Raw genomic sequence first — 20028 nt, 5'->3', positions numbered from 1 at the left:
TTGCAAACAAGTTTACAGCGGAAATCCTTCAGTTAATGTCATTGAATTCCCATGTAGGGTTCACAATAGGATAAATTCTTGCTGACCAGCTATAAATTCACTAGTTGATGCTAGGGTGTGTTAGAGAAGGCTTATCATAAAGCTTTTATTGTTTTTAAACGTCAGTTAAAGTTATGCAGACGGACATGACCAGAATTGTTTTAAGTGTTTGGATGAGATTCTTGGTGGGTAGCATGGAAAACTGTATCATGGTGTACAGGTCAGACAGTTCCAGTCACTACCTGAGGCAGAGCGGCGCTGTGTTCTAGGGGTGGCGTTTGAGGTCTTCATGGCTGGATAAGTAAGAGCGCATGCTGATACGAGGGGCTCCCCTCTTGAAATGCCAGGTCTCCAGCCATTAAGAAAGCCAGAGAGAAGGACAGCTTTTCCTGAAATGCAGGTGCCACCCTCCTCTGCTTCCCTTGTTAGAGTCAATGCCTCAGCCCTGCAGCTGCAGGTGAAACAGTGACCAGGCAAAGCACAGATGAAAAGCAGCTAAGCACCAAGAGCCTTGCGCGACTGGGGTGCAGTCAGACTCGGGCACTTGATGCTTTCCAGGGGGTACCGTAACAAACACTACTTACTGTTCATTCTAGTGTGATCTTAGCAGGATTCCTACTACAGTGTTGGGTCCTAGAGAACTTTCTAAACTTTCAAAGAGTATACATGTCCTGACACTGTTAACAGTTCCAAAATATGGAGAAGAGGACTTTTATAAATACAGATGCCACTTTGTTACGAAAAGCCAAAGCAACCAAAATAGAATAAAGGAAATGTATAGTCACCAGTCTCACTTGTGGACCTAAGCCAAACGAATCCTCAGCAGCAAACTAGGGAAGAGCTTACACTGTTGGACTGACATACCTGAAAAAATTAAGTTTGTTTTGGGGGATGGGGTGGGGTTGTGAAATGGGTCAACAGGGTCAAAAGGTACAAACTTCCAGTTATAAAATAAATAGGTCCTGAGGATGTAACGTACATCACAGGACTAGAGTTGATAATACTGTATTGTGTATTTGAGACTTGTTAAGAGAGTAGAATTTAAAGTTCTCATAAGAAAAAAAAAGGTAGCTATGTCTGGTAACATGTTAACTAGACTGTTAGGGTGATCATTTCCCAGTATATACAAACAGTGAATCATTACCTTACACATCTGAAACTAATATGATATTAAATGTCACTTTTACCTCAGAAAAAAGGGGGAGGGATTACATTTCAGATGATTAAAAAAAGTTTTTTAATTAAAAGAAAAGAATATGTCTTAGGAATTTGAAGCCACTGTGGCTTAAAAGCCTTTAACAAAATGGATCGGGTGGGAGGATGGGCTATCCTGGTGATGGGTATTAAAGAGGGCACGTTCTGGGGCGCCTGGGTGGCTCAGTTGGTTAAGCGACTGCCTTCGGCTCAGGTCATGATCCTGGAGTCCCGGGATCGAGTCCCGCATCGGGCTCCCTGCTAGGCAGGGAGTCTGCTTCTCCCTCTCCCACTCCCCCATCTTGTGCTCTCTCTCTCTCTCACTCTCTCTCTCAAATAAATAAAAAAAAAAAAGAGGGCACGTTCTGCATGGAGCACTGGGTGTTACGCACAAACAATGAATCATGGAACACTACATCAAAAACTAATGATGTATGGGGATTAACATAACAATTAAAAAAACTGGAAACAAAACAAAAAGGATCAAATTAAATAGAAGCTAGTAAAAACCATAATGGTTTCAGAGCCTAATATAGAATCAGCAAATCCAACTTGTATTTCCTAAACACTTCAAAAACAGTGTGGACAGATTCTTAACATGATGTAGAGGTATTATTTTAAAATCTATATACATTGAGAAACATAGTTAATCTTAAGCCAAGATAAAAATAAAGCTATCTACTTTAAAATAATGTTAGTAATGGAATTGACCATTTAATAAGAAAAAAAGATAATATCAAGTAATTTATCCAAACAATATTACTAGCAAATACTTTATAGTAAATTGTAAAAATGTAATACAGTGAAAGAAATTTAGTTTATACAAAGAAACCAAACATAATATATAGCTATTGCCTCACTTTGGAATAAGAAATAATTTGAAGGAAAATATAAAATCTGGTGCTACAAAAGGAGTACCTATATTTTGAACCTGAAGGTGGAAAAACAATGTTTAATAAATTTATCTCCCTATGAAATAATGTACTAGAACCTGACTAGTGAAATTCATCTGGAAGTCTCAGTAGGCAAGAATTTTAAAGAATGTTTTCTTCAAAAATGTTAATATAAAATACTTATATCTCAGATTTTGTAAATAATTATAAACTAACAGTTTTAAAACTCTAATATTGTGTTAAATAATAAAGTTAATTAGCATAGAAATTCTAGAAAGAGAATCAAACATTGTTAAGGGATTCAAGGAATGATCAACTCAAAGCAATCTATCAATAAATAAATGATTATTTCAGTTAAGTATTGGTAGGACATAGAGCAGTGATGTCAGGAGAATGCATTTATATCTGCAGTATGTTACAGGAAATTCTAGATGGTCAAAGAGTTAAAAGCTGTTTTTGGATGTTCTGTTTGTATAAAATCCTATAAAACTATAAACACATAAGTTTGTACAAACATATAAAACACAGATGTTTATCTACATGTAGGTTTATTGAAAGGAAGAGTTACCAAATAACAGGCTTGATATAATAAAGTAACATTTTATTACAATTACTGCATAAATGATTGTTTTTAGTTTTATATTAGATCACCCCATCTCCACTTTCCAAGGTGGGTGACAACGGTAGAGAATGGGTGTTGGAGGCCTAAGTTCTGACTTTGAATCTGTCCCATAGATGCCATCGCACATAGGCAAGGTCCTTCCCACCCTGGAACCTCACTTTCCCTATGGAGAGTTACTGAGTGGATGAAAGAGGGGAAAAATGAGAACTATGTAATTATTATAATGTTACATGAGAAATAGAACTCCTAAGAACCTTTTAGGAAATGACATGAAATAAAGGAATACTAATTTCAGATACTTTGACAAACTGTAAAATATTTAGATTATTTTTCATTAATTAGTTCATTAATATGTGACTCTATAAAGTTCTCCCTTCAGGACTTTAATATTAGGACTATGAACTTGGTCGCTTTCTTCATGTGCTTTGGAAATGGCAGTTAGTACTAAACAGCTATTAATGATTAGTAAGAAAGACTAATGGACAAATACTTTCCCCTTCTCTTGAAGTATTTTTATTTATTTTTTTTTAAGATTTTATTTATTTGACAGAGAGGCACAGTGAGAGAGGGAACACAAGCAGGGGGAGTGGGAGAGGGAGAAGCAGGCTTCCTGCTGAGCAGGGAGCCCGATGCGGGGCTCGATCCCAGGACCCTGGGAGCCAAAGGCAGATGCTTAATGACTGAGCCACCCAGGCACCCCAATTGAAGTATTTTTATTTTTTTTTAAAGATTTTATTTATTTATTCGTAAGAGACAGAGAGAGGCAGAGGGAGAAGTAGGCTCCCTACTGAGCAGGGAGCCCGATGCGGGACTCGATCCCAGGACCCTGGGATCATGACCTGAGCCGAAGGCAGATGCTTAACCATCTGAGCCACCCAGGCACCCCCGACTGAAGTATTTTTAAAACACAAAAGATACTTTAGTCATTTTAGAACAGTGAATTATCAAGTATTAACACAAATATGAATTGTTTAACCATAGAAAGTACCATAGAAAATGAGAGCCTTCTCCCCCCCCACCCCCGTCTTTATTTTAAAGAATATATTGAGTGTTTTTTGTCATTGGTTCTTGGAGCATGAATACTGAGGTTTGTTTATTTTCCTTCAAGAAATTAGTTTTCCTCCCCCTGAAAAATTGGAGAAAATAATTTCTGTCTAAAATTTTCTTAGGTTGGTTTGTTATCACAGAATATGAATGTCGTAGGGAATGCCTCTGAAAACAAGGGAACATTTTTTTTTTCTTAGTTTCTTGTGTCTTTTTCTTTTCATGTTTTGTTTTGATTACTTGGCCTACTTACTTCAAGAAGCTAAGCAGCTTGTTTTGTGTTCTTCCAATTCTGTTTGATATTTAAAGTGACTGAGGCATTTGGAATCGTTCCAACACTGAACAGTTTTTCATTTAAAATAGAGTAATTCCCAGGACACCAGGGCATAGATAGTGAATAATCACTTAGCACAGCATCTTAGTTGGATTTGGAGTATTAGCATGAGCTTAAAAAAAAAAAAACCACAGGCCATTATTAGTACTTGGAGAGGGGAAAAACAATAAAGCTTGTGTTTCATAGAAAACGGAAAAGGATAGTCAAGAATATAGTACTTTTAGCAGCGAACTTAAGGGGCAAAATATGAGTAGATTTTCAATATATGTAATGATTTATTAGAGATTAGGAAATGACTCATCAGCAGTACAAATCCTTGTAATGACCAGGCCATCAGCAGGAAAGGATGGGAAGTTTGTAGAAAATGTGTAGGAGGAAGGAGAGGCATTGAAAGTCCAATCACTTGTGTTTTCCTTTCAGTATATGTGATCACAATACAGAGTCAGAGGACTTGTCACAGTCACATTACTGTACCAATTTACCTAGAAAATCAGAAACTACCATATGAACATTATTTTGCACGCAGTTTTCATGTTTCTGGATTGCTAAATTCACACGTAGTTCTCTGCCCTATGTAAATCTTTTAAAGTCAGAGCTAAAGACCTTGCCTGTGTTTATAAATTCCAAACATCTATATATTTGATTAGTTCCTGCTCTGATCCATATGCTTTCCTTATGTAAACATAGCTTAAATGCATTTCTGTGGCTTGTCTAGTTGGTTTTGAACCCAGGTGGTAGTGATTATAAAAATTAAAATCTCATATTTTCCTATGTATACTTATTCCTTTTACAGTTGAAAAGGGCAGGCAAAAGAATCCCAGAAGTTTGTGTATCCAGACACAGACGTCTCCAGATGTGCTTTCCTCTGAAAAAACACTTGAATTGGCTCAATATAAAACAAAATGTGAAAACCAAAGTGGATTTATCCTGCAGCTCAAGCAGCTTCTTTCCTGTGGTAATATCAAATTTGAAGCATTAACAGTTGTGATTCAGCACCTACTCTCTGAGGTAAGGATGTCTACCCTCGAAAGAGTCTTTTCTCATTGAGGTGAGAGGCGCAGGAGGGGGGCAGTATTCACGCTTTTGTCTTGGGAATACTTTTCAGTTAATGAATGGTAAGAGCAGATATAATTCACCCAATTATGCTTTGTCATCTCACTTGATACCTGAGTCACTCTCTAGAAATTTGGGATTGAAACATTTCTACTACCTTCTTTTTGTTTCCAGAATCACTTAGACCAACAACAGCATAAGATAATTGTTATACTTTATACGCCTCCAGCGCATATTAGCATTATCAGTTTTTTAACTTAATTTTTTGTCTAACTGTACACAGCTTTCTGTATTACCTTTAATTTAATGCTTTGAAAAATGAGATTGATTATATTTGTGGGTCAAAGAACACTTCTGAGGTAACTCCCAGTATGGGTCTGGGGACTCTTTGAGAATTTCCGTCCATTCCTAAAATAGTTTGTGGTACAAATGCAAAACAGATTTTCTTTGCTTACTTATTCTTCCCTGACATTCTCCAAGGATGTTAGTTCAGGGACTAGTTAAAATTCATTGAGAAAACCAAGTTTCTGTGAACTATGCTACTGGCCTAGCAACAGAAACTGCAATTATCTAAGGGGAAACGCTGGGATGAGATCATATTTGAGCTCTTTAGATATTTTTTTGAATATTATTTGAGAGAGAGAGTGCGCGTGCACATGCTCGAGCTGGGGGAAGGAGCAGAGGGAAAGACTCTCAAGCAGACTCCCTGATGAGCAAGGAGCCCAACCCAGGGCTCGATCTCATGACCCTAAGATCATGACCTGAGCCGAAATCAAGTCAGAGGCTTAACCCACTGAGCTACCCAGGCTTTTAAAATATTTAAAATATTTTTAAATCATAGTCTAAAAAGATGGGTATTACATAACATCTCGAGAAGAAAACTGTTCAATTTGCTTGTTCTGTAGTTCAGTTCAATCCAACAAACGTACGTTCCTTTCCTACAGAAGCTGCTGGGATACAGTTACCAGTCTGGGGCAGGGGAGCCGGGCACCTGCTCTGTGCCTTCGCAAGTTACCAAGCTAATAGACAGTTAAGACCAATATTTGATGAACATTTTACAGCTTTGTCCAAAAAATTGCTTTGAGAGGGAGATGGAGACATTTACCTAGTTGTTATTACAGTAGTATGTAATCCTCCTGTTTCTCTTTAATATGTAAGGAAGGAATTGGAAAGCTGGCTTATATAACCAAGTAAGCTAAATTGGAAACGACATAATATTAAATGTAGGAAACAATTTGTCTATTTTGTGATAAACCAATTATCTTGTTTTACTATATTAGCCTAACCAGCCTCTCGTTCAATTCCTTTCTCTCCTTTCCCTCCCACATGAGATGAGTCATCAAGTGCCGTGAGCCCTCATCCTGCACTGTTGCTGCCCTTCATCCCCTCTTTTCCATTCGTACTGATGCCAGCATTGTTCGGATTCTGCATAACTGTCCACTAGATTATGATAACTTTTTTTTTTTTTTGATTATGATAACTTCTTAATTAGTCTTTAGGCTTGCACTGTCTTTACTATAATCTACCCCAAGCAGTGCTAACAGATTCATCTTTCCAAAGCATTCCACTCTGCTGATTCAGACCTTCAGTGGTTTCCCCATTGTCTGCAGCTGACCTGTCCAGTATGGTAGCTACTAGCTTTATGAAGCTACCGAGCACTTGAAGTGCCGTAAGGCTAAAATAAGATATGCAGACAAGCATTAAAACCATACACATGGATTTCAAAGACAGTATGAAAAAAGGGTGTAAGATACCTTGTGAATAATTTTTCTGCTGACTATATGTTGAAATGATAATATGTTGGATATACTGGGTTAAATAAAACACATTAAAATTTAATCTTTTAAACTTTTAAGAAATGTGGCTACTAGGAAACTAAAATTAGATACATGGCTCACATTATATTTCCTCTGGATGACTCTGGGGTATAACTTGGAGTGTAAGACTCTATAATTTGGCACGAGCTGCCCTTTTAAGCCTCACCTCACTGCCTAGCTGCTCCATATAATTAGTGAGGTAGAGGAGAAGCAAGAGGGATATAATGTGTGTTGAATATTTATGAAGTTCTAGACATTCTTACTTATTAAATCTTGTCCAAAGACACAAGTTGGAATTTACTAGGAGGAAATTGGAGGCATAGAGCTGTTAAAGTGAGGTAGAGGAGAAGCAAGAGGGATATAATGTTTGTTGAATATTTATGAAGTTCTAGACATTCTTATTAAATCTTGTCCAAAGACACAAGTTGGAATTTACTAGGAAGAAATTGGAGGCATAGAGCTGTTAAGTAACTTGACTATCAGCAGACACCTATTTAGAGGAAGACCAGGACTTGAACCTGGGTCTCGGACACTAGGAACTCAAAATCACCTATGAACTTCTTGTGCTTTTTCATCCTTGGTTCAAATACCATTACTGGGCTACTGCCCTTCTCCCTAATACCTACATATTCAGCACTTAGAGTAGCGTCCCATCACTACCTGTATTTGATTCACATGGATTCATTATACAAACAACCAAGCGGTTGCTTGGTTAATGCAAATTAAATAGAGCAGGCAGGCCTGCCTTCCATGCCCCTCAGTGGGGAAAGGCCCAGGAGGGGATGTGAGAGGAAAGACCAGTTTCAGCTCTTCCTTTGGTTCCTAAATCCCTCACATGGCATGAACCTTCCACAGTCCGCATGATCCTGGTGTTTCAAGATACTTTTTTCCCATACAACCTGGCCTGCAAACACAAACCAAACACTCTTATCAGATGCTCAGTTGGAGAAGGAGTAGATCGAACACTAAAGGAAAAACCTCACTTGATTGGACATACTGACAGATGGTTTCATCAGTCTACAACAGGGCAAACTCTTACTGAGTTTCTGGGATACTTTCACTGTATGTGAATTTCATCTTGCCCCTGATTTAGGTTTTAATGCCCATGTAATTGTGACTCCATTGAATTTCTTAAAATCCTGCTCAAAAACTCCCTCCTTTAGGGGCACCTGGGTGGCTCAGTCCATTGAGCATTTGACTCTTGGTTTTGGCACAGGTCACGATCTCAGGATCATGGATCCAGCCCTGCATCTGGCTCCACGTTTAGCAGGGAGTCTGTTTGAGGATTCTCTCTCTCTGCCCCTCCCCCTGCTTGCACACATACACGCACACATTCTCTCTCTCTCTCTCTCCCCCTAAAATAAATAAATCTACAAAACAAAACACCTCCCTCTTGTATTTCCTGGTCCTTCTAGCTGTATGTTCTTTCTACCTTCTGGATTCTAGGAGCACTTAGATTTCTCTGTCACTCTCTACCTTATATTACAGATAACCATCTTCACTCATTTTGCTTTTTAAGACCAGAAGCTCACTGAGAGCAGGACCTGTGTCTAGTTCTTTCTTAGGAAACCACGCCAGCAGCTATGGCAGGGCTTTATACATAACAGACATGCAGTCTATACCTGAACGAACAAATGAATGGGGAGGATGGAATCCCAGATGTAAAGATGAACATATAAAGTCGTTATGTAAATGTTCTTTGCTCTTTATAACCAATCAGCAAATATTTACTGATTGGCTAATGTGTACAGGGCACTGTTATAAAACAGTTAGAAAGGAAAGACATAACCAGGGGGAAAGTTAAGTAATTCTTCAGAACAATTTTCCTCTTAACCCTTTGGTTCTCTCATACCATTATAGAAGTGATTGATTGATGTACAGATAGGTAGATGTAGATGGTAGATGTAGACCAATCTATATATACATATATATCTTATTCCTAAGTTTTTCTAAATGGTTTTAGAGCATTAGAGTGTGGATAAAAAGGATTGATTATAGGGAATCCTAGAATTATGACTTACCCTTTTGTTGCAAGTCTGTTTAATAATGATAATTCATTATGTATAAGTTCTAATAAGCATCTCATCAATCTGGAAACTAACACCACACTTTCTCTTTCCCAGAGGACACACTATTGCTAGTTTTAGTTTGTTCCCATTCTTGGTTTATCTTTGCATAGTTGTGCAATGTTCTGTACAAACAGCCAAAGTGAAATCCAACCTAAAGTGGTACCCAAATAAGGTGAATTTGGAAAGACACTAGCAGTCTACTATAAGTAAAAATGTCTCAGAACAAAAAAGAGTGGACGTAATTGATTGTGTGAGTGGTGGGGAGGAGGTCAGAGATACACACATCTGAGCCATCAGACATGGCTCTTTTCTGCAAAATCCCCCTGTGCTGTTGATGCTTTTCAATAGCTAACAAATTCAGGCCCACTGATGGGACGGCAGCCAGAGACTAAGTGCCTGTATCCCGGGGACTCCTAATTAAATTATAGTGAATCCATTTTTTTCCTTGGAGGACTTCATATATTTAATGCATGCATAGAAAAGCATATTTCTATCCAGATACCCACCTCCCTCTTTTTTTCACATTGTGTGGAATTCTGCTTGTTAAAATACAAAGAGGATTAAATAAACTTGTTATGTAGATATAAAGAGTTTATCATCTAGGACAGAAACACTGATTTAGGAGCAGGTGAATAAAAAGAAACAGGCAGTCAGTATCTAAGTGACAGAATGTGTTTTTATCATCTACAAGTGAAGGATAGGTATCTTAAAGGACAAGCTCCCAAAGAGAGTCAGGCAGAACCTGACACTATGGTGCGGACACTGTAGTTGGCATTTCACATAGGATTATATATAAAGCCCTTGGTTTTTCCATTATTCTGTACTGCTTCCCCCCAGATGAGGTCATCTGCCTTGAATGATGACTGGAGAATTGAGCGTGGACATTTTAGGTCTGTCTAGGTCCCGAGCTTCTTTAAAAAAAAAAAAAAAGATTTATTTGAGAGAGAGAGAGAGAACAAGTGGGGGAGAGGGGCAAAAGGAGAGGGAGAGGCAGACTCCCCACTAAACAGGGAGCCCGATGTGGGGCTTGATCCCAGGACCCTGAGATTATGACCTGAGGCAAAGGCAGACACTAACCAACTGAGCCACTGAGGCGCCCCGGTTCCAAACTTCTTGAAGGCAAGAACCATGTCTTAAATTTCTTTCATGTTTCTCCCAGCATCTGGAATGGTCCTTGATTAATTGGTACAGAGCAGTCATTTGCCAATCAATTTAGAAAGATAAATGTCTTCTCTAGGCTTTGGGGGGAAGGAGACGGTAACTATGATTGACATTGAGGTTTATATAACGGGTCAGGTAAAGACCACACATTCCAGATTGTGGAGGTGGGACACGCATGGCAAGTGTGACTTGAACAGAATGAAGAAGGAATTGGGAGTCTAAACAGGAGCTGGATGATTGAGGTTCTTGGAACTAGGGTAAAGTTTCTTTTTCATGTACTCCATGGAATATTCTTTTTGAGTGAGGGCATTTCTGTGTACAAAGAAAATGGGACATGAATCTAGCAGCCCTCTGCAAGGTCGTATGAAGGGTTGCTTTCACTACTAGTGCAGGAATGAATTGGTGGAGATCAGGACTGGGGTGGAGGTAGCACTAATAGAAAAAGTGTGATAGATTCAAGGCACATTAGGAAGAACTGACTGACTTTGGAACAACCCATTTAGACAAAGAGTCAAGGATGACCTCACGCCTTTCCTGTCACCGTGTACTTGGAGTGCCCAGGTTGGCTTCTGGGCACTGAGTACAGGAAGGTTGAGTGCAGGAGAGTTGGGCGAAATGTTCACATGGACTGAAATTCCTTATCCCCAAAATCTCTTTAAGAAGCCAAGAGATCACGGGGTATGTATTTGTGTTAGGATGTAAACATTTTCACAAAATTACCCCTGGAGACTATATCTCAGCTTAATTTTTCGGTCTTCACTTTTCACATTCGTGAAAGTTTGAAAAGTGATTTAACTTGCCAGCTTTGCTTTCTCCTAACAATTTAACTACTACCGGAAAGTGAATTTTAAGTGAGTTCCTGAATATGTTGCAGGATTGCTTATGGGTATTAAGCTGTCTTTTGGTTTTCTTGACATTGAGTGACAAAGCTTGCTGATACTTATTGAACTAGATTGCTAAGCAAACAAAATTAAGGCTTAAGTTCATGAGACCAGGAGAAGCATGTAATATATGTATTTTTATATGCTTTTCTCCCAATTTTAATCCAGGTTGATTTTCCTCAAAGTTTAATTTCTACATTAGAAAACTCATGACTTGTTCATTTTTTTAAAAACCTGGACTCACTGATTTGTGATTTCAGAACAACTGAAGACTGCACTTTAAAAATCAAGCATTTAGAGTTAATGGCAAAAATGTACTCAGTGAAGACGTGTTCCTTAAATTGCAGTCACTGTTAACTATCCAATATGACAGCGTGAGCACGTTGTTCGTTAACTTCCTCAGCTCTTTAGTGAGAGACCCCCCCCACAGAGTAAAAAGTAAACGCTTTAGAAGATGTCTGATCTCCAGCTCTCAAATCAGCATTTCACACTTTCCCTTTAAACACCAGTGGACCATGTTCTAAACTTTCAGATTAAATTTCGCGGCAAACACCATTCGTTTCATTATAATGTCATTTTAAATTGTAAGTCACAAAACACACTTGGATTGTTGTTCACCTAGTTCATAGGCTCCTTTACTATACAGGTTTTTGAGAACAAGTTTCTCTTTTCTGTTAGTAAGTGTGATAATCTAATGACCTCAATTAAAGAGGGGGACGAAAAAGGCTCACAAATCTAAAAATAACTCCATTATCCCGGCAGAGAAGGTCAGTTTTTCTTTCCACTGTACCAGCTGATATTTAAGTAAGTGGCCATCGATCAGTCTAATGTCTGGCTCTCGTTTTTCATAAATGAAGGGCTGTGGCTTTAAGTAATAGCAGGCTGCTTGTGCCAAAGGCAGAAGCTGCAGAATCAGCTTCTGCCAGGAGAGAGGCGTACGGTAACCTGCAGGACGTGAAGTAGGGCTAACCGAGGACCAATGGCGCTCCTCCCGGTAGAGCTTTGAATGTAGGCAGACCCGACTGGTGGGTGGTGTGGCCACCTGTGTACTTCTTGGACAGGGCAGGGGGTGGGGACAGTTGGAGACAGAAGCTGGAAAATGGGCTGCTCCGGCAGCAAAATGTGCCTCTATCCTCCATGTGCAGCAACAAGGGTAATTAGTATTTGCTTCTAGTGCGTTTCTGGAAGAATGTCAGGGACCGAGGCAGAGGTTGTCTGGAATTGGGGGACGCTTTGAATGACAAGCAGTTCTTGTCTGCAGAAGACTGGATCTCATGATCTCTGCAATACTGTGATCAGGATGCGGCGGGAGCTCCGTCTTGGGTGATCCTAGTGAGAACATTTTCAGAGAGCTTTGAATTCTTCCTTTTCCTTAGTTATGCCCTGGTGGTAGGGAATCTACCTTTTAAGAGACTATTGCTGTATTTGTGTGTGTGTGTGTGTGATTGCTTTGAGTTGCTGGTAACTTGGAACTTGTTCTTTTTTGCAGTATAAATAATAGCTTTTTTGATATGGAAGCAGTTGCCTGATTTTCTTTGATTTGTTTCTCTAACATCTCCTTACAATTATAGCTGATCCCAAATATATAATAATCCTTAGAAAAAATAATGTGGAGCTGAGTAAAATTAGTTTAATTTTGCCTTTTTTTAAAAGGATTATTTTTTGCTGTTGCTTTATAACAAACTTGCATCTTCCTTTTAGAAGGATTGACCTTGTAACAAAACTTTTTTGTTTGCAAATACAGGACAAAGTGCATATAAGTGCGTATGTTTAGAACATTAAATATTTATCTTAAACTGATTAGTGCTTTATTGCCCTTGGAGGAGGAGAATGCATTAAATCTTAAGTATGCATTTGCTGAAAGGTTCTGTGGATCAGCAATGAAGCAGGGCTCAAAGTAAATATTTTTAAAAGTGCCATGCAGTGCCTCAAATGAAAGTTACACGAGGACCTGAGAAAATAAAGATTTTTGAAATATGAATTTCCTTAACAACTAAGGGACATCTGTGTTTTCTTAACAGCACAAACTGTTAGCCTAAATGATTCGTATCTTGGCGTCTCCCTTCTGAGTCTCATTTTCCTAGTGATAACAAATGTGTGCCTTACTGAAAGGGACCCTCTTGAAAACATTAGTAACTTGATGTGTGTTTTCCGCAGCAGGAGGAAGCACTGAAACAACACAAAACCCTATCTCAAGAACTTGTTCACCTTCGAGGAGAGCTAGGTAAGAGCTTTTCTTTCCCCCCCTCCCACCCTGTAAGTTTTACAGGACGAGGGGACGACTGGAAAATTTGGTTTCCCTATCTGGAGTTGCATGCTGCCAGTGGTTAGCTGTCCCACACTAGTATCTGTGCAAACACTTAACTATCAACGTTTCTTCCGAATCTTGGCAGCTTGACCTCAAGTTCACAGAATTCCTGGCACTGATCTAAGCCTAGCAGAGCTTCTGATGACCAAAACATTGCTCTCCCTGAAGACAGGGACAGAGTGACTTTTGTAATTGTGTGAGTTCCTGTTAAATAATCCCGTCATACTTTTTTCTGAACCTCTTTCCATATTAAAGAGTGGTGAAAAAAATTCCTTCTCCGATGACAGTAATTACATTACATTCCCTCTGGGCCCTTTGCGAGGAGTGAGTATACAGAAAAGAAGGATGCTGTGCATCCAGGGTAGCCTGTCTGGAGAAGGCGTCTTCTGTGCTCACGTCACAGTTTGAACGGGGCTGATGGTGAGTAAGGACCCAGTCGCACTGGTAGCCGTGTGTCTCTGATGTCTGTAGCACCCGCCACCCAGTGCTTCTGTTCCCAGGCTGAGCTCAGTTTTGGTTCTTGTCTCTCCTGGAAGGGTCCTCAGGGTTCATGCAAGAGAGACAATACTGCCTCACTCCTGTGTTGGAGTGAGCCATACCTTGGGATCCCCCTGTCTGCCACGGGCACCTCAGCCCCAGAGGATCCGCTTCCTGCTTTAGCTTCAGCCAGGTCTGGAGTTGTTCATTAAAAGGCTCAGTTGCTTGCCCTTTGCAATTTTCTATGCATGCTGACAGCCTCCTTTTAAAGTGAGTGGCTCTGTGTATAAATGATGCAAAAGCAATAGCCAGAGACGAAGATTGTGTTCATCCAGTTCTAGAAGAAACTGCCCATTTTTCTTTGGACAAGACCAGAATTTTAATATTGTCAATATAGTTTGCTGGACTTGAAGTTTTTCCTCCCCTGCCCCGCCCCCCCCCCCACGAAGGCAAAGATCAAATAGCAGTGAATATGGGGCCTCAGCTTGTCTCTGTGTTCCTCTTCCATCTTCCCCTCTCAACGGGAGGCAACCCTAAACTCCTGGCTAACCCCCCAGGTTCTTAATACCTAGCTGGGGCATCATTTTCTCCTGACCTTATTTTAGGCTATGGAAATGAAGAACTCTTTATAGAAAAGTAATTTTAGGACAGATGGAACTTCAGGACCCCAAAGACTTGCGAGTTCTAGGGAAACAGTTCAAGGAGACCACAGCTGAGAAACAGGCTTCCAGCTATAGCATTCGAGGCTTTCCACCATGTTAACTAGACTGCTGTCCTTTTGATTACCCAGATGACCAACTTAATTTGCTTTTGTCTGTGCCTTAAATAACGTAATGGATCTAGAGTGAGCAGGTCAGGAAAGAGGCCTTTGTGTGTGTGTTTCAGAGTTCATTACGACCCAGTGGAGGTGGAGATGAGCCTACCTGATGGTTCACATTTCAGCCTCTCCCCAAGATGAGACAGAAACGCCAGCAGAACACTGTGCTCATTCATTGCTGCTTGAATGGGGGATCCTCTTTTTACCTCTTAGCGGAGAGCACAATGAAATGATTCGAATGGGAACCAGGTCCTCAGCACCTCCAGTTGGTCACAGCCCGGCAGGAAATGGCTCGCAGTTTGTACCCATTCTCCCCCTTTTCCCTCGGTGATAAGGAGAGTGTGCCCTGGTGTGCTTTCACCGTCGCTGGCCAAGTGTCCGGATGCCGCGCTTGGCCTGTGCGTAGCGTTCGTCGCGCAGGTGGGAGCTGGGTGAACCCGGAAGCAGAGGACTCTTGTCAGGGGAATGAGTGAGACGATGGTGAGAACGTCAGTCAGCAGAGGGGACACACGGGGAATATGTCCGTGCTCCTGTTGCACGAGGTAGAACTGCTCAAGGAACTATGGAAAGCATTTGGGGAATGGTTCCAGTCCCGTGAGGGGAGAGAAGAGAAGCCTTTACATAGTTCTTCTGATGGAACAGTCCAGGAGGAACACTCCGAAAGCTGCCGGTGGGATTGTTCATAGCATGAGCTGAGATGGAAGATGATAGGTTACATAGCAAAGTTGGAAATGGCAGTTTTAAAATGTGACGCGGTAGTGTAGAGTGGTTAGACTGTGTGGTCACGCTGTCCGGGTCCAAATCTTCGGTAGCTGGGTGACGTAAAGGCAAGTCACATGACAGGTCTTGAGTCCTGGTTTCATTCTCTGTCAAATGGCACTAATAATTGTCTGCTCAGGGGTGGTTGTGAGGATGACATGAAGTCACTCACTGTAAAGTGCCTAGCACCAAGTGTTAGCTCCTACTAAATAGTAGGTATTCACATGGGTGCAGTTTGCAGCTGTTCTCAAGAAGAGAAAGAGCTGCTGCCATCAGCAGCATCCAAGTATCTACCATTTCTCTCCAAAATAATGGGGGGCTTTTGGTGTCACTCTTCCCCGGGGTACTGTTTCTTTCTCTTCTCTATGAAAATTGAGGCAAGGTTCCCAAACTAAGAACTGCAAAAAATAAATAAATAAAGGACAGCTGAAACTCAGGAGCACTGAAACCCAAGTAGAGTCTGTGATAGTGACCTTCGGAATCTAACTGCCTCCAACCATCTGCTCCACTGACTGACTTTCCTCTTGTCTCTCCTGGTTACTCTGACAAGTGTCCTCTACTGCCAAGTTCACCCAGCTGAGCTCAGAACAAAACCATGAGGCTCCCCCCCTCCTCCAGGGAGTCCTCAATACTTTACAACCATGTATTTATTATATCTTGTGTTTCCTTGTTGCCTTCAGATGGTAAATTGCTTCATTTCAGAGATTCTTTTCTCCTTACTATGGAAAAAATATATATGCTTTCCATTTTCACAAGTGATTGATAAGTATTTATGGATATTTCAAGTATTTGAGGGTTGGTTTCTTTTTATTTAAGGACGTTGTGTGGAAATTAAAATTGCGAAGTGAGAGGAAAATAGCCCATAGTTCCAGTATCCCTGACAGAGCTCTTATTTTTACATATTCTCTTGTCTTTGTTTATATGAATATATATGACTTCATATCTTGACTTTTTTATGAAGGTATGACTTACATACAATGGAGTGCTTATTGACAAACACATATACTCATATGACCTACACCTTTATCAAGGTATTGAAGATCTCTGTCCTCCCAGAAAATCTCCTCATGCTCGTTTCTGGTAGACGACACCCCCCCCTTCCCTAGAAGCAAACACTGATTTTTATGATGTAGGTTATTTTGTGTATTCTAGAATTTCATAGAAACATACATTATGTTCTTGTTATGTCTGGCTTTTTTCCACACAGCAAAGTGGTTTTGAGATTCATTCATGTTATTTTATGTGTATTCTGATCTGTTTAGCTTGTGTCAAACACTTTTCCATATTGACTCGTAGTCCTCATTATGGTTATGTTGAATGACCTGGGAAAGTCTTAGTGGATGTTGCTTGATTTCACTCATCCCTTTAGTGTTGGAGTATAGCGAGGGTTTCATTGTCTGCTGTTATCCCATCGATTCCCCTGGCTTCAACTACAACCTATAGGGTGATGATGCACAGATTTATTTTTCTAGTTCTCTCCTTCCTAAGCGGTAGATGTGTTTTGCCCAGTGAAGAGCTGCCTCCAGGAGAGCCAGTCTGGTATAATCAGACCTTTCTGACTCCCCAGCCCCTTGCTTCCTGAACGCTCTGCAGTGTCTCCTCATTCAGACCTCTTTTCCTCAAAGTCTGTTCATCATCTTCTGCAGTGACGTCATCACTCACTCACCACCTAAGCTAACAACAGGTGACACATGCTTTTTCCTCCAACTTCTACATGATAGCAATCTGTGTTCTAAGTATCGCTTGGATCTGTCCCTCCTCAGCCTTCTGGCTACTATTGTTCTAATTTAAGCCCCATAATTGCTCACCCCAAATATATTCCAGTAGTCACCCAACAGGTCACCTTGCTCCAGGCCTGCTTCTGTCCTCCCCACATGCTACCAGGACTGTATTTAAAATAAATCTCACATCTGTCCTCTACTGGACATTTTTAACAAACATAAATGACTTCATTTGGGCTTTGGCAAAAAGTCCAAATCACTATAGCTGCCATGTATGTTTTGACTGGAACTCTCAGCCCAACTTCAGGATGGCAGGACACTCCTTTGCCTTTCTTCACACTTCTTTCAGCTCCTCACGTCTAGCCATGGGTCCATTCATACCTCTTTGGCACATGATATCCTCTCTGCTTGAAATACTCTCTTCTTTTTTACTGCTTTTCTATTTTTGCGTCTTAAACTCCTCACTAGCTACGATACCTAGCCAAGTCCTAATTAAAATGCCGTATCGGGCGCCTGGGTGGCTCAGTTGGTTAAGCGACTGCCTTCGGCTCAGGTCATGATCCTGGAGTCCCTGGATCGAGTCCCGCATCGGGCTCCCTGCTCGGCAGGGAGCCTGCTTCTCCCTATGACCCTCACCCCTCTCATGTGCTGTCTCTCTCTCTGTCTCAAATAAATAAATAAAATCTTTAAAAAAAATAAATAAATAAAATAAAAAAAATAAAATGCCGTATCATCAGTTGAGTTTTACCTAATCTTTCAAGCAAGTTAATCGTGCCTTCTACCGTGCTCTTCAAAAAACTCTGTTTTTAGGGTTGTTTCTAGACCTCCTCTCACAATCCAGAGCCGTGAGCCCTTCAAAGGCGGTATCTCCTTCACGTTTGCAGCTCTACCCACTGATACCTTGTGCCTGGCACTTACTACCTCAGTGAATGAATGACTTTTATATTGAAGATAGTGACTAGGGAAAGTTGGGTTTATCCTTATAATATTCTAATACTCAGTGGTTTTTGTGTACAAATGTTTTCCTACAAACCATTTAAAAATAACATGCATGTTTTTAAGAATGAATAATAATAAGGTGAACTATACTTCTCTTGGAAACATTTCACAATTATGTCTGACAATGCCAGTTAGATCATTTTGAAAGTGTTGGCCCTTGAAATAGATGACAATTCAATTTTAATGGCCTGTATCCACAGCAAGCATTTGGCCTCTAAGATGGGGAAATAAGCATATCATTCTGATTTTTTTTTAAGAGTTGTGTTGGATCAAAACCAGTATAAAAGAGAACCATAATTATGATCTTCAGGGGTTCCTACTGTTTTTTGTTAATGTTAATCACTAGAATCACATTTTTATCTAAATGAAGAAAAAGGTATTTTTATTTCAAGGTTTCTAGCCATCAGAATTAATAGCTAATTTACACTTTTTAGGGCTATTTTTATTTTTTTTTAATCCTACTGAGACTTAAATATCTGCTCAAATGAACTAGATTTCAAAACCTTGAAATGCCTTTATTAGCAGGCATTCCTATAAACTTAATATTGTTTGCACTGAACTGTTCGGACAATGCACATCTTTTTTATACATTTGTCCTAATTGTTTCTATTTAACGACACAAATGGAATTTGAACCCTTAATTCACTAAGACTAGTTGATTGTTTTTCTGTGTGCATAAAAATTATGAGCTGGGTATGACAGTAACATCTATTGAGTGCCAAGTCTTTCCCGACAGCAATATTCAGCTCTAAGTCTACTGGTTAGTATTTTATTAAAAGACAGGAAAGGGAAGAGAGGGAGAGAGGAAGGAAGGAAGGAAAAGCAACTGAGGCTTAAAAGTGAAGTAACCTTCCTAAGGTCAAACAGCTAGAGAGCAAAGTGCCTGGGTAAGGACCTAGGATCGGTAAGTCCAAACTCCTGTTCATGGTAACAGGGAAGGCATGATGAAAATATTTGAGAGGTCACAAAATTATGTGATATAAACACTCCTTTGCATTGGTAACAACTTTTGGAATCTTTTTATTCGATTCCGGAGTTCAAGAAGTGCTGTCAGATTAAAATAGGACTTGTTATTATCAGTTAGGGAAAAGGGACTTGGCTCTGCCAGAAGCAGTTTATAAATTGTCTAATCAACACTTAACTGTTGTCTATGAACTTGAGGCTCCCGTGCACCTTGTGGAATGTGTTAATTCTTTCATTAGTTTTGTCTACAGTTATGATTTAACAGCCTATGTATTCAAAGTAATTTTTTAAAACTCTTTACAGTTAAGTCACTTTGGAGTTGCAGAATTCCAGAAATGGTTTTTGAAGTGGGCTTTCATGAAAAAACTGCTAATATAATGAAAACCAACTGTAACCCAAAAGAGAATTCTTTCTCTCGCTGAGTTGATCAAAGATGGTTTTGATACCACCTCAGACTCAGCCCGTTTGTCCCCACCCATGGCCATCCATCGCAAATTCAGCCTTTGGCTGGCTGTGTCCTTAAGTAAAAGGTCACGTTCTGTCACCGGTATAGATACACGGTGTTACCAAGAGTATCTGTTCTGAAAGCCCGCGGAGTCTTCTTCCTTGTTCTGTTCCTTGTTCTAATCTGTCCTTGTCCAGTTTTGATAGGTTCAGTTTTGAATAATGTCATTTGTCCAGAACGCTGGTTCTCAGACTTTCCTGTGTAATAAAATAGACCAGGTTAGAATGCTGATTCACAGTGCTGACTCAGGTGGCTTGGGAACGGAGCCCAGCAACGCACTTCTGATGACCTTGCAGGGTGATCATCCTGTAGGTGCTCCGTGGAGTACACTTTGACACCGGACTAGTTGTCCAGAATGTTGTTTCTTTTATT

At 40.2% G+C, this 20028-nt stretch overlaps 1 protein-coding gene across 9 annotated transcripts in view; it reads left to right on the top strand.

The window, feature by feature from the left end:
* Positions 1–20028, top strand: part of MTUS1 (microtubule associated scaffold protein 1) — a 165205-nt gene that overhangs the window by 123742 nt on the left and 21435 nt on the right. For 8 of the 9 annotated variants that reach the window (XM_032413534.1, XM_032413535.1, XM_032413536.1 and 5 more), the window contains 2 exons: positions 4920–5134; positions 13265–13331. In XM_032413534.1, the coding sequence (XP_032269425.1) occupies positions 4920–5134; positions 13265–13331 (282 nt within the window). Of the gene's footprint in view, positions 1–4919; positions 5135–10107; positions 12261–13264; positions 13332–20028 lie in introns of those variants that run through there. The other variant, XM_032413540.1, reaches the window with a different exon arrangement.

This window comes from Phoca vitulina, unplaced genomic scaffold (genome assembly GCF_004348235.1).
Source record: "Phoca vitulina isolate PV1807 unplaced genomic scaffold, GSC_HSeal_1.0 scaffold15, whole genome shotgun sequence".
NCBI lineage: Eukaryota > Metazoa > Chordata > Mammalia > Carnivora > Phocidae > Phoca > Phoca vitulina.
Note: the sequence above shows the minus strand (reverse complement) of the source record. Positions and strands in the feature narration are given on the sequence as shown.